This window comes from Agelaius tricolor, unplaced genomic scaffold (genome assembly GCF_023055355.1).
Source record: "Agelaius tricolor isolate 1412-34295 unplaced genomic scaffold, bAgeTri1.0.p SCAF_6, whole genome shotgun sequence".
NCBI classification, from domain to species: Eukaryota; Metazoa; Chordata; class Aves; order Passeriformes; family Icteridae; genus Agelaius; species Agelaius tricolor.
Window position 1 is genome coordinate 19,177,460 of NW_027269266.1, and position 13,220 is coordinate 19,190,679.

The 13,220-nt window shown below is 43.4% G+C and overlaps 1 protein-coding gene across 1 annotated transcript in view; it reads left to right on the forward strand.

Annotated features, from left to right (window-relative positions):
• Positions 1-8,664: 8,664 nt before the first annotated feature.
• The window catches only part of NMT2 (N-myristoyltransferase 2), a 35,720-nt gene continuing 31,164 nt past the window's right edge, over positions 8,665-13,220 (forward strand). The window contains exon 1 of the mRNA XM_071428925.1: positions 8,665-8,994. Coding sequence (XP_071285026.1) covers positions 8,885-8,994 — 110 coding nt within the window. The 5' untranslated portion in view covers positions 8,665-8,884. The remainder of the gene's footprint in view (positions 8,995-13,220) is intronic.

Genomic DNA, 13,220 nt, shown 5'->3' on the forward strand with positions numbered 1-13,220 from the left:
GAGAACAAAGTATAACTTGAATAGGTCTTGGCAGCAGCAGCTCCAAGTCCATGTAGAGGATAACCTAGAAAAGCAATTGTTTTCTTGTTTTATGATGGCAGATATTAGTAGGAGAAAAATGCAAGTTTGTAATGACAAAGCTTACAAAAATAATGAAAATATGTTTCTCTTAAAAAAATACTAGAAACAAATCTTCAAAGTTCAGGTTAATTTCTATCACAGACTTTCTGAAATGTTAGCACTGTTGGGAGTTAAAACACTCACTAAGAGTGCATTCATTTCATGGTTGTCCCTCAGCTCCCACTTTCTTCCTGCTCCAATACTTGCTTCTTAAAGCTTCTTAAACTGCCTGTAAAGCACCTTGACTTACTGTGATAATGACCTCTTACTGCTCGATTAAGTGCTTTGTCAGGCTACCAGCAGCCAAACCCTCTGCAAATACAGGGACAAGAGCTGGTTACTGCCTCGGAGCATCTGCAGTCTAACATATTAGACAAATTATACAGACTTGTGGTTCTGATCTGAGATGAACAGATTACAAAGGAAGGCCCAGCATTTGGAAATGGCTCATAATGCTTTTCTTTGTTACAGGGAGGACTGAGTACCTTTAGTAGAGTGAATTAAGCACTGTTGAAATACCTTGGCAATATTTTCATTTTCTGCCCTTCATTCTATTCATGAATGCTCTCAAGGACCAATTTTATCTCACTATTCTGAACCAGTGTATTTGAAATTGGTAAGAAACTAAATGTCCTATGTAGACTTTAGCCTACAGAACAGTACAGGTATAAATGAGCAAGTGTTGGATGAGATATTTACTCTTACTCTAGGAAGTAAGGCTTTTTTTTTCTTAACAAGAATTCATCTGGGAATTAACATTTATTATAACACAGTAGTCAACTATCAATAGTCTGTAACTTGGAGCATTGTAGGGTCCATGCAGTACATCCTTGGACTTGGTCAAAAGAAGAAGAGCATCTGTTTACCTTTCTAAAACACATGTGCAACAGATAGGGTTTTTCTGAATCAGTGCTGCCGTTTGGTCTCTCCAGCATTTGAAATTCAAGTTGTGGTATCTGCCACCTGGTGGTGAACTGCTTCTCCAGACGAGCTGTGTGTGAAGCAGTTTGTCATTTCAATAAAAGCACAGTTAACAACTTCAGTAACACCAGTAGGCAGCTGGCACAGGGTCATCAGTAATTTCCTGGGCCTGCTGTCAGTCCAAGTGCAGAGATCCCTGTCAGCTGAGAGACCTTGCCCAACCCCTTTGCTGGGGGAGCATCCAGCTTATGACATCTCCATTCAAATCAAAATTCATCATCACTGATGGCTCTGTATTCTGCGTTGTGAATAGCACCTTGGGTTTAGAACAAAATAAAATAAAAACAAATTTAACTACTGTTTCCAAAGTTGAGGAAAATAGGAGCAACTAAATTATTCTTTCCTGTTCCTCTGCTAACAGACAGAAAAACTGGCAGGTTCAACACTAATGCTTCATAATGCTAACCTTACTATTGTTATGTGTGTGTGTATATATATATATATGCACTCACACATTATTTATAATATATATAATATTATGCTATATGATATGCCATGATAGATACATACATACACACACTATATTTTCATCATATGTTCTATTTTGGAATTGGAGCTTCAGGTGAACAAATAGGCAGCTGTCAAGTGCAATTTTCAGAAGAGAGTAGTATTTTTTATTACATTCACTCATGTAATTCCAGCTGATAAATTGAGACCAGGTACTGTCTTCTATTTGTCAGTAATAACAGAAAGGGTATCTAGTTCTTTTCAGCTGTAATCCTCTGGTATCCACAGGTAATTACTTTGCAAACTGTGGCACCTCTTACCACTTAACTGAAGTATTTCTTGTTTTATTGATGTGCTTTTCTTCTAGGAATGAACAGTGCCAGTTAGTTTGTTTGATCATTAAATAGCTATTCTGCCTTAGAAACTTGCATGGGGAAGGAAAATGTGATGACAAGAGGGAGGTACAAATGAATTACTTGTTTACAGGTTATTTTTGTAATTCTGTAGAGAAGGACTTTGTGTTCACATGACTAGAAAGACAGACTCCTCAATAAGCCAAACAGAGGAATGCTCCTGACAGTTTTATATTATAAAGGGACGAAATGGTGCTTAAAATAATGCTGTGAGATGAGAAATCCCACTTTCAAAGGAACCACTGGTCCTGCTGCAAGAGAGGTTGGGCATCAAAACTGAAAGAACTTATTTAAAGTGAGTCCTGTTACAAGCACTGTTTTTAAAAGGGTTTTGTTGATTTAGTGGTTGTAGGAAGTTGTAAAAGCTTGGAGATGAGAGAAGGACCTTAGCTTTTGTCTCCTCTCTCTTTATGGAATGCCCCTTCTATAAATCCAACTCCCTGATTCTACTTTCAGTTTTGTGCCATGCTGTGAGGCCACACATCAATGGGACATAAAATGTGACACCCTAACATTAGACTTGTCAGTGAAGCTACTTTTAGGTGTTGGTGAGGGCAAACTTTCTTTGTGTCTATGCTATTTGCTCTAATGAGTATTTAACATTCTCCAATCCTGCATTAAATAAGCAAATAAAAATGAGAGGAGCAAAACATCATAGCCAGGTTCCCCCAATGAGAAGTGTATTTGTCTTGACAGCTGGATTGGTCTTTCATTCCTTGAAATCCTTGAAAGTACACTTAGATAAGTGTGTGTGTGCACGCACACGTGCATGGACACACATTCACATGGATGTATATAAGTGCACTTCCTATGTATATAAGTGCACTTGGTATAAAGGCTGGCTTAAATACCAGTTGCAGCATTTCAACATCAAGCAATGGCCAGGTGAGGGTTGCTTGCCCAGACTGACTGGAAGAACCGGCATAAGAGCCCATAAAGGCTTGGATTAATTAACTTAATTGTCCTTGTGGTCTGACACTGCAGGGTCAAAACCATGCTGATGCTGAGTTTCTGCTGTACCTCCAACTTCCAAGAGATTTATTCACACTTGCCTTCTAGCCTAGACATGATGTATAAATTTTGTAATTAAAGCTTGTCTGGTATCTATATTTTAAGTAAGTTACTCTGCAGTTGTTGCACACTTGACAGTCTTTTCTTTTGCACAAAGTTGTAAAATTCTGAAGGGTAAAATCTTACCATAAAATCTAAAAAAACTCAGCATAGAAATTGAAGAGTTATAATAGAGTCTGATTTTCTGTGGTCTTCATAGGGAAGACACTATGTCTCCTTCTTAAGAAGAAGACATAGTGTCTTCTTGAGACACTTCTTGAGACACTTCTTAATTCAGTGTAATTCTCCATGCTATAGGTGTGGCATCCTGAACCATGCTGTTAATCTGTTTCTAACCACCCACAAGGCACATCTGTCACAGGAAAAAGTTCTTTCTTGTTTGTGGGTAAAGAACTATCTGAAACAGACAAAAAGAAAACTCTAAAAACATACATTTTGGGAAAACTATTGAAATGGCCAAGAGATAAAGAATAATAATGTATCTATCTCTCCATTCAGAATGAGGGAAATAAAGCATCTTGGCTGTACCTGCAGCCTCCCTGCAAAGAGAAGGAAACAGCAGGCACATTGATAGGGAGAAGTGTAAAAGGCTAGTGGGAGAACTGATTGCAGAGCTGATGGGAGTAAATTGGATTGATTTGGAGATTGGATGGGCAGAAGTAATTGCTGAGTATCAGTCAGAGCTCCTGCAGTACCTGTGTCAACACTGTCTCTATCAAAAAATCTGTCATCACTAATTCTCATTCACATACATAGTTTGAGAAGGGTTTCAGAATAAAAACAGACATAAAAAGGCAAAATAATATTTGTAATAATTATTTAATTGTCACTCTTATTATTAGGGTTTTTTTTACTTTTTGGAGCTACAGAGCCTAGGATCTGAGGAACTGAGCAGTGCTGGAACCAGTTTGAACCTGTGTTTGATGTAAGTCTTGTATCCTGCTTCCAACAATCATCAAAACCAGATGGAGACCTGAAATCTCTACTAGCAAAAATAAGAGACTTTCTGTCCTTATCACTCATACCTTTAAGCACAAAGGTTTGTATTTATCATACACATTTTTTTAATGTTCCAATATGTTTTCACTATGCATGTGAATGCCTAACCCTCTTCAGTGCTGCACAGCCCATAGCCCTTGCCAATGCAGACACCAGCACGGAGAAGTTGTGCAAAGGTAAGCTGTAAAATAGAAGAGGTAAGGTATGAGCTGCATTTGAAAATGGAACTTTAAAAAGCTGAAGGAGAGTGCAGCAGAAAGAATGGGATGCTTTGAGAGAATGCTTGTCCCCACTGACCACTGCAGCCAATCCAGGCCATCAGCAAGGGGGCTGTGAGAACAGGCAGGTCTGCAGCTCCCCAGGCAGGGTATGCAGGGGGGCTGGAAAGAGTTACAGTGGGTGAGACAAACCATAAAGATCAGAGGTGTGATCTCACATGGATACAGGTGTGCAACATGTGGGATCACAAGCTCATTTCCTTCTCTAACCATTTCTACTTCTGCTGTTGTTAACTGTAACGACTATGCAGAGTGTTTTGGTGCATTTCTTCTGTTTATTTTCAATCTTATTCTTTTACACTTGCCTCTCATTCAGAATTGAGGAAGATAGTATTTAAGTTTTCACCATAAAGAGCAGCCAATTAGAAAAAAACCAATGTGAAGTAGTAGTAGTAGACACTTGAATGAAACAAAGTCTAAATATATTTGTTTGCTCAATAACTTTTTTTAATGTTAATTACAAAAATAGGGGAAACACTAAAATACTAGCTAATTTTCAAATTGGACCCATTTTGCTTCCAATTTACAAGATTAAAAATGTTTACACCAAGTTGCTACTTGCAATCCAAATCCATTTAAAATTATAAATGCCATGAATATTTCAATGTTGTGTGTAAAGGTAGGAGCAGTCCTATGACTGCATGAAAATTTTAGATACTTTTCTTCTTCAGTGTTTAATAATCAAAACACATAGACTAATCAGATGATGCCAATAGCCTGAATGCTGGATTATATATCACCAGCTCACTGGGATGTAATTAATGTGTTGCTAGGGAGGTAAACAAGTCTGGGTTATGCCTGGCTGCTTGAGGGAAACAATATCTGTGCCTGGCTGGCTTTATTCAGTCACAGAAGAGCAAGGAGAAGCGTGGTACAACCCTGCCCACGTACTGCACAGTCTCACCTGATGGTTCATCCAGTCCCTGTACTGGGAATTAAGGCTTCCCATTCCCTGTTATTTCTTACTGCCAAGCAGAGATGGTTCCTCCCTCAGTAGCCTGGGGTTCTTGTGAACTTGTGTTGGCCACCAAGATGCCCAAAGTATTTGAGTGCTTGTAGGATTTCATTTTGAGTTCTGGAGTTTGCTCTGGGAGCCAGCTAGGAAAAAGTTAAACACAGAACTGGCAAAGTCCATTTGTGCATCTGGACCTATGCTCATACATGAGTTTGAGGTGGATCAAAAGCATCTCTGAATTGTAGACACAGGTTAATTTTGTGTAGCCATGACAGACCCATGACTGCCTCTCTTATGGAAAACTGGGGAGAGACAGAACCTGGAAGGTAGAATGGGGAAAGAGCCAGAAAGCTGAGATTTATGGTGGTGTGGTGGGTCCTCTAGACACTGCTCTGTTCTTTGGTGGCTGACATTAGTGGGAGCAGCAAGGCACAGCTAGGTCTGAAGTAATTTATTTGCTTTTCTCTCTTAGTTACTTCCAATTTGTTGCCATAGCTGGGTATTTTGTCTGTGTCTAGCAGCACACCAAGAGTCACTACTAAAGCTCTAAGGAGACCTATGAAAATACCCAACTGATGAATACTTCATGACATGCTGCAAATATTTTAATTGATTTCATGATATGCCATTTAGTATTAAGTGAAGTGTATCTCCTGCAAAGGAAGTCTATTTTCCTTTGTTAATAATTTTTCAGCTTTTGTGCAAAATGACTGTGCTTTCTTCTTTTCAATCTTCATAAAATAAAAGGCTTTTGCTTTTATCTTCCCTGTACATCTAGGAAGAGGTCTTTTTAATCAATTAAAACCAGTAAGTTTGCATTTTACAAACGCCAGCTCTTTACCTGCTTAAGTTTAAACATTTCTGATGGTTTTTGATGGTCTGCTTAGACTGGTGTGAGTCTGTGTGTTGTGTCTGCAGTACTGGTGTGCAGCATTTTTGGGGGTTCCTGGATATACCCACATGGAACAGCAGAGATGTTGGAAGTACAGATGCCCACAGGGAGCCTTTTTGGGCACTGCAGGTGCCACGCTTGCTGTCCTGATGTTTCATACTCAGTAACTCTCTGTAGCTGAGCATCTGGGGTCATGAAATTCGAAGATACATTTTTTCACCTTGCTGCTCTATTTTCAGAAGACAACTACACATGTGATAGCCAGCATCTATCAAGTAGTGTAACTGCTGAGCAGTGTCTGCAGAGTGAATTTAAATGCTCTGGGAATATGTCTCATAATTTCAGAAATGCAAAGCTACCTCAAAAATCCACAGGGCAGGACAGGTGCTTGACTCTCACTTTTGGTGAACTTCTCTACTTGTAAAAGCAAAATTTACATTTTTATGAAATGCAAAGCACAATCCATTGCTGTGCTTTGACCCTGCAATGGTCAAACCTGGATAATAATCTCAGGATATCAACTGCACTATGCTTAAGGTTATTTTTCACTTCACAGATGCTACAAAGTGCAGAATAGCAGCCATTCTGCAGCTCCAGTCCCCCTTCCAGGGAGAATGCCTAGCAGGGCAGCTTGCTGGGAGAAATTCATGCTGCCTCTTTAAGTGACAATAGGAAATGCAGAAGAGTCAGGATCCAGGCCTCCTGTACTCCATTCATCTCAATGAAGGGAGGAAAATTGCGATAAAGGAAAGAAGACAGTGAAATCTACAGCTGCTCCAACACAGTGATTCAATACAGCTCTTTAGTCATTGACCTACTGATCTTCACTTCCTCTTACACGTTATTATGAGGGGGAAAAATAATTCATAATCACTGGATTAACTTCTCTCCAGGCTACAGGAAAACTTTACTTTTTGTTATTGAAAACTATTGGGTATTGTGCCTTTGTTTTGAGATTTCCTTTCTCTCCTATGCATTACAACTGAATGAAGGTTTACTCCTAAAGATCATTTCAAAGTGGAGTGACATGATAGAAACATTTCCCTCTAAACTACAGCAATGGGCTTGACACTAGGAGGTCATACTTGGCCAAGTGTAAATTACAGATTCCATTTCATGCATTTGAAGCACAAGTTCTTGTGGCAACTCACAAGTTGTAAAGGACCAAGCCAAGCGCAGTGGGACAAAGGGTGGCCCCAGGCTCGTGCTCAGATGGAAGGACATTTAGCTTTCTTCTGTTTGGGCAGCAAGATCTTTTACTTGACATATCACCTGCAATACATGACACAGCAAAATATGATGCCACCTCAAATCAAACAGGGAAAAAAGTAATCCAGATCAAACCTTAAAATAGTGCAGAAGCAATAGCTTCCTCACATTAAATTGCTTTCACAGGTGCAAAGATAAGGAGAAATTACAACTGATGCACCCTATTCTTATGTTTTAATGTGGTGTTTGGCAGCACTGTCAAACCAAGCGCTCAGAAATTCTAGATCTCATTCAGAAAGCTTGATATGACCCTAAAAATCGTGACAGTTCAAATACTTAACACAAGTTGCTCTTTATTTGCTTTCCTGGGTATAAATCATTACCATTCAATTCCAGGTTTTCTAGCATGGAGCTTGTAGAAATACTAAAGGCTTTGGGAAAAGAGCAAGTGCTGTGAGTGCCCTCCAGCCACAGTGCTGGGATTGCCCTAGTGGCCTCAGCAGCCTCCACCAGCAGCAAATTTTGTTCATAGAGCTTCATTTTGAGTCCTGGAGTTTGCTCTGGGAGCCAGCTAGGAAAAAGTCAAACACAGGACTGGCAAAGTCCATTTGTGCATCTGGACCTATGCTCATACATGCATCTGAGGTGGATCAAAGCATCTCTGAATTGTAGACACAGGTTAATTTTGTGTAGCCATGACAGACCCATGACTGCCTCTCTTATGGAGAACTGGGGAAGAACAGAACCTGGAAGGTAGAATGGGGAAAGAGCCAGAAAGCTGAGATTTATGGTGGTGTGGTGGGTCCTCTAGACACTGCTCTGTTCTTTGGTGGCTGACATTAGTGGGAGCAGCAAGGCACAGCTAGGTCAGAAGTAATTTATTTGCTTTCCTCTCTTCCTTTCTTCCAATTTGTTGCCACAAGCAGCTGGGTATTTTGTCTGTGTCTAGCAGCACACCAAGAGTCACTACTAAAGCTCTAAGGAGACCTATGAAAATAACCTGGGCGTCCCACTGTTTATGGCGTGAGAAGGAAACGCGGCAAGCCGGCAGGACGCGTGTTGGAGCTGCCGAGGCCCGGCGGCTGCAGGCCCAGCCCGAGGGGCTCCGGGGACGGACCCGCCGGCGCCGCGCTCGGCTCTCCCGCGGCTCTGGGGGCAGCGCCCACGGACGGGATCCCCAGGCCGCAGAGGGCCGGCGAAGCAGCGTGGATGTCGGCATGACGGGGCCCATGTAGGGCCGGGCGCCGGAGCGCACCGCCCCAGTGCACCGGGCTGGGCCGGGCAGGGCTGGGCCGGGCAGGGCTGGGCAGGGCATGGAGCGCTCTCCGCCCGGCCCCGCCCCGGTCCCCGCGGGGTGGCGGGAGCGGCCGGGCAGCCCCGGCGGCCGCCGCCTCCTCGTTCCCCGGTTTTGGCGCGGGGAAGGACCGCAGCTAGAGGGAGCTGCTCCGGACCGCGTCTGCCCGTGCGCCCCGGTTCTTTCACAGGCTCCCCCGCCCCTTCCCTCCCTCCTTCCCCCGTGATGGCGGAGGACAGCGAGTCCGCGGCCAGCCAGCAGAGCCTGGAGCTGGATGACCAGGACACCTGCGGCATAGACGGCGACAATGAGGAGGAGACCGAGCACGCCAAGGGGTAGGGGCGCGCTTGGGGAGCGCGCGTGGCTCGGGGAGGCAGCTCCGTGTCCTCCGCCGCGGCAGAGGCCGGGCTGGAGGTGCCCGGGCCGGGCTCCCCTGATGCCCGGCGCGGTCCCTCGGCGGCGCGGGTGTGCTGGGCGCTCCTGCCCGCTGGCGGGCGGCCTGCGCGGCCCGGCCTGGCCCGGCCCGGCTCATCCGCGGCGCCTGCGCCGGGCTGCCGAGCGGCCCCAGCCCGGGCCGCCTCCCGCCGCAGCATGCGGGCGTGGAACGGCCCTGCCGCCCGGCCCGGAGCCCCGCGCCCTTCTGCCCGCAAGGGGAGAGGCGGCAGCCCGGGCCCGGGCCGGCCCGGCCCGAGGTGAGGGGGCGGCGGGGCTGGCACTTACCCGCCGGACACCGGCCTTGAAATCGCGCCGTATAAGCGAGGGTAAATCCTGCCTTGTTGTTGGCGCTTTTAGGGCTTGGGGGCGTTTCTGCGTATTTCTGGCCGTCAGGAAGTCCCCTGCAGCGGGGAGATGCCCCCTGTCCTCCCGGTGGTTCCGGCTGAGCGGCTTCCGCGGGCCGTCCCGCGCCCATCCGCACCCACAGCCACCGCCCGCTCCCTGCGGCCGCGCTCCGCTCCGGGCATCGTCCGTGTCAGCCTGTCCTGCCGACACTCCTCCTCACCCATTGTCCTCCCGGAGATGTTACCTCCAGATCCACACGCTGTGGAGAGCAGAGCGCGTGTTTTAGCACGGCAGTAGCCGGGGCAGACGCTGTTGTCTGGTTGTAGTTCCTTCTCCACTAATCTCGCGTCTCAGATCTTCCCACGCTGAGGATCAGGCGGTGTTTCAGTTGCCTGGGGAGCTGATGGGAGAGGCAGCCAGCATCGCTGCGGCCCCTGCCACCCGACCGGTGCTGGGCTGGCTGCAGTATGACTGCGTTCAGGCACGAGGTGCCAAGGCTCTACCTTGCTCTGAAGGCTTTTGGGGCGGGGGAGTGGGAGGAATATGTTTCAAAAGTCGGCTTCATTTAATTTTATTTTTTTCTCTTTTTTGAGAGGTTAAAAACGTGATTGCAGGGAAGGCGCTTTGTTGTCGCAGCCTGGAGTGGCTGGAGTAACCTAAAATAGAACTAGGTTAATCTATACAGTGCTACACAAATATCTTCCTCGTGAATTTGTGATTGATCTGCTTGAGAGCTTTTCTGTAGGTGACTGATGTTTGAGGATGTACGCTGTTTGCTGTCTTCTGCTTCTAGGATTTGGTTGACAACACTCTTGAATGTGGCAAGAAAAAATCTAAGGGACTTTGGAAGGCTGACTTGTCTAGAAGGCAGGAAGGGGAAAACTTTCATGCTCTGTCATTGAGATAATGGCTCACACACTAAAATAATCACGTTAGAAATAATTACAGTAATATAAATCTGGGATATTAAAAGGGACAAAATAGTGTTTTGTTATTTTGGGGCTTTTGTTACATTTGCTTCAGTAAGTATGTCACAGTTGGTGATTCCCAAATACGTGAAACTGAAGTACTAAGAGCGGATAGTTGTTATTTATTGTTCTTCATAGTAACCGACCTGGCATTCTAGTTGGGATTGTTTAACAGCCAGGTAATGATTCAGGTAATGATAGCCAGGTAATGATTCAGGTAGTGATTCATGTAATGATAGCCAGATTCAGGTTTGATTCAGGTAATGCCTGTCCAGAATTCATTTGGATTGTATTCCTACTTCAGTTTCCTCTCCTGTCTGTCCGTGTGCATGCCCGGGCTGTGGCTGCGCTCTGTGCGTGGCTGTGCTGGGGCTGCTGTGACAGCGAGTGCAGTGTGTAAGGAGCAACCAGGGAACAAAGAATTGCACTTCGGTGTGCTCTGAGTCACAGCTTGCTGCTCTACTCCAACACGTGTCTCACTGCTCTCTAAGGGACACCAGCTGTAGCCTGTATCGTCTTCTACCCAAAACTTGTCTGTTGAATATCCCAGATGTATTTTAATGAGTGTTTTTTAGTAAGTTTAGTTAAATTAGTGGTAGATCATTCCAGTAGAAAAAGCCTCTTAAGTATTAATACCTGCTGCATGAAGTCTCATATTGACTCTTGAATTACTTTATTTTCCTGTAATCTTTGAAAAATCTTGTTTGCTGCTCTTTGTCTGGAGGCTGAAATACTCAAACGAATTCCAGCAGATGACAGGAAAAATCTCACAGTGGAGCATGCAAGATCTACTCTTGATCCGAGAGATGCACCTATAGTAATAGGAGCCTAATTAGTTATTCCCAGTTTTCTCCCTGTCATTGTGTATTAATTCTTGAGGTACCTTTAAAGTTTGCTTCAAGCTTTGAGATTAGGTTTTACATGCTTAAGCAATTTATGAGCAGTCCAACTCCTTGAGATTATGACTGTGTCAACTGACTTGCAAAATTCTGTGTGGTCTCCATTAGTGCTGATCAGTATTTAATCTCATTCTATTTTAACCTGCACTTTTTTAGAAAGAGGCAGAATATTGTGTGTCAGTCTCTACTGGATTGCCATGTAAGTTAAGTTATTTTCAAGATGTTTCTTGACATTTGAAAACAAGTCCTTAGAATATTCCCCACAGGAAAGCGTGATTTTTAGATACATATGACTTTTTTGTTTTGTTTTGTTTTAAATTTGCAGGGTTTTTTTGTGCTTGAGCACTGAATGAGTGCAGCAGAAAATAACCATTTTGTAGCTCTTAACTGTGAAAATGTCTTTGTCCTCTGATTCTGCTCCTGTTTTTTAGAGGCAGGATTATGTATGTTGTGTGACTCATTGCTGTTTTCCTGTTCTGTAGTTTGCTCCTGCTAGACGCATTATGCTGTATTTGTTCTATGTTGTAATAAAGTGTGATTTACAAAATATCTTTGTTATTGTGTATGTAGAAAAAAATGTTGCACCTGGATCCACCCTGCTAAGTCCAGCCTTATAAGGTCTCTCACATTCTAAATAGCTCCTTATGTTCACTGCCAGAAAGGCCTTGGGCATAAAACATTTAGTAAACACATGAGAAAAAGGTATGACCTTTAAACAACTCCCCCAGCACTCACAAATTATTTGCTTTGAATGTTTTAGTAGTATACCCCGTAATTATTGTTAAAAAAGGCCAACTTTATAATGAATACTACTTCTAGATTTAAAAAAGAAGCAAATATTTTTAGGGTTGTGGAAGCAGTGCTTGGTTTTAGCAGGTGGGTTTTATGGCTCGGAGTACAGGTTACAGACTTGAAGAGTGAGGCAGAGGAAACATGCAGATCTGAAGAATACTCTTGGGTTAGGGTTTAAGGTATTGCTGCTAGGTTTTCATGCTAAAAACCTTGCATTCTCAAGTATTGAAATGTATACAAATGAAATCTTTGTGCAGAGAGGTTCTTTGTACTGACAGTTTGTTAGTAAGTGGAATTTGAAGGGCATAGGCCCTTCTGGTCAAGACCTTGCTATATTGTCTTGGAGTGGTGGTTTTTCACAGCAATGAGAATGCCCTTTGCACCTAAACCTCCATTTTCTTTATGAACCAATGACAGCTCTAGTATAAATAATACTGCTTCAAAATTTTCTGAAGTCTTACCCATATACATGAGACCTGATTTTTGTGATCAAAAAGATCTGTGTAACGTCTTCAGAAATGCAGCTTTGCAACCTCACTTACAGAGAGAGAAGTACTGTGAAGGCAAGAACCCCACACAGGCCTTTGCAGTTTAAAAATAAACATCTGAAGTACATGTTTGGTTTCAAATTTGAGAAATTGCTAACTTAAAATTACCATTCCGTGTAACATAAAACAGATGTTGACATTACAAAAGTCTGTTTCTGCTAAAGCAGAATTTAGTGTTCAAAAAGGAAATTAAAATAATAGTGACAATTAGTCAGTGAGAAAGATAATCTCAAACCAAGGGAACCAAAACAGTTTGACCACCTGAACAGGATAATTGTCATGCTCCTCTGGATTTTTCTCTCTCAGCTTTTCTATTAATTTGCTCTGAGCCTCCTAAAGTAAGTTCCTCCACCCTTGCCACACTTCTTCCCAAATGCAATAAGTATTCCCATTTTTCAGTTTAAAACACCCAATCCAACCAAAACACCACCACATGCAGAGAGAAGCAAAAGTATTTTTTCCTACATCTATGCAAAACACCAGATGTGTGTACATAAGTGGAAAGGTATGTGGGTGGGATCATGGGCTTGCATTTGTGACTTGCAGACAAAATCATAAATCTGTAGGCCTAAAT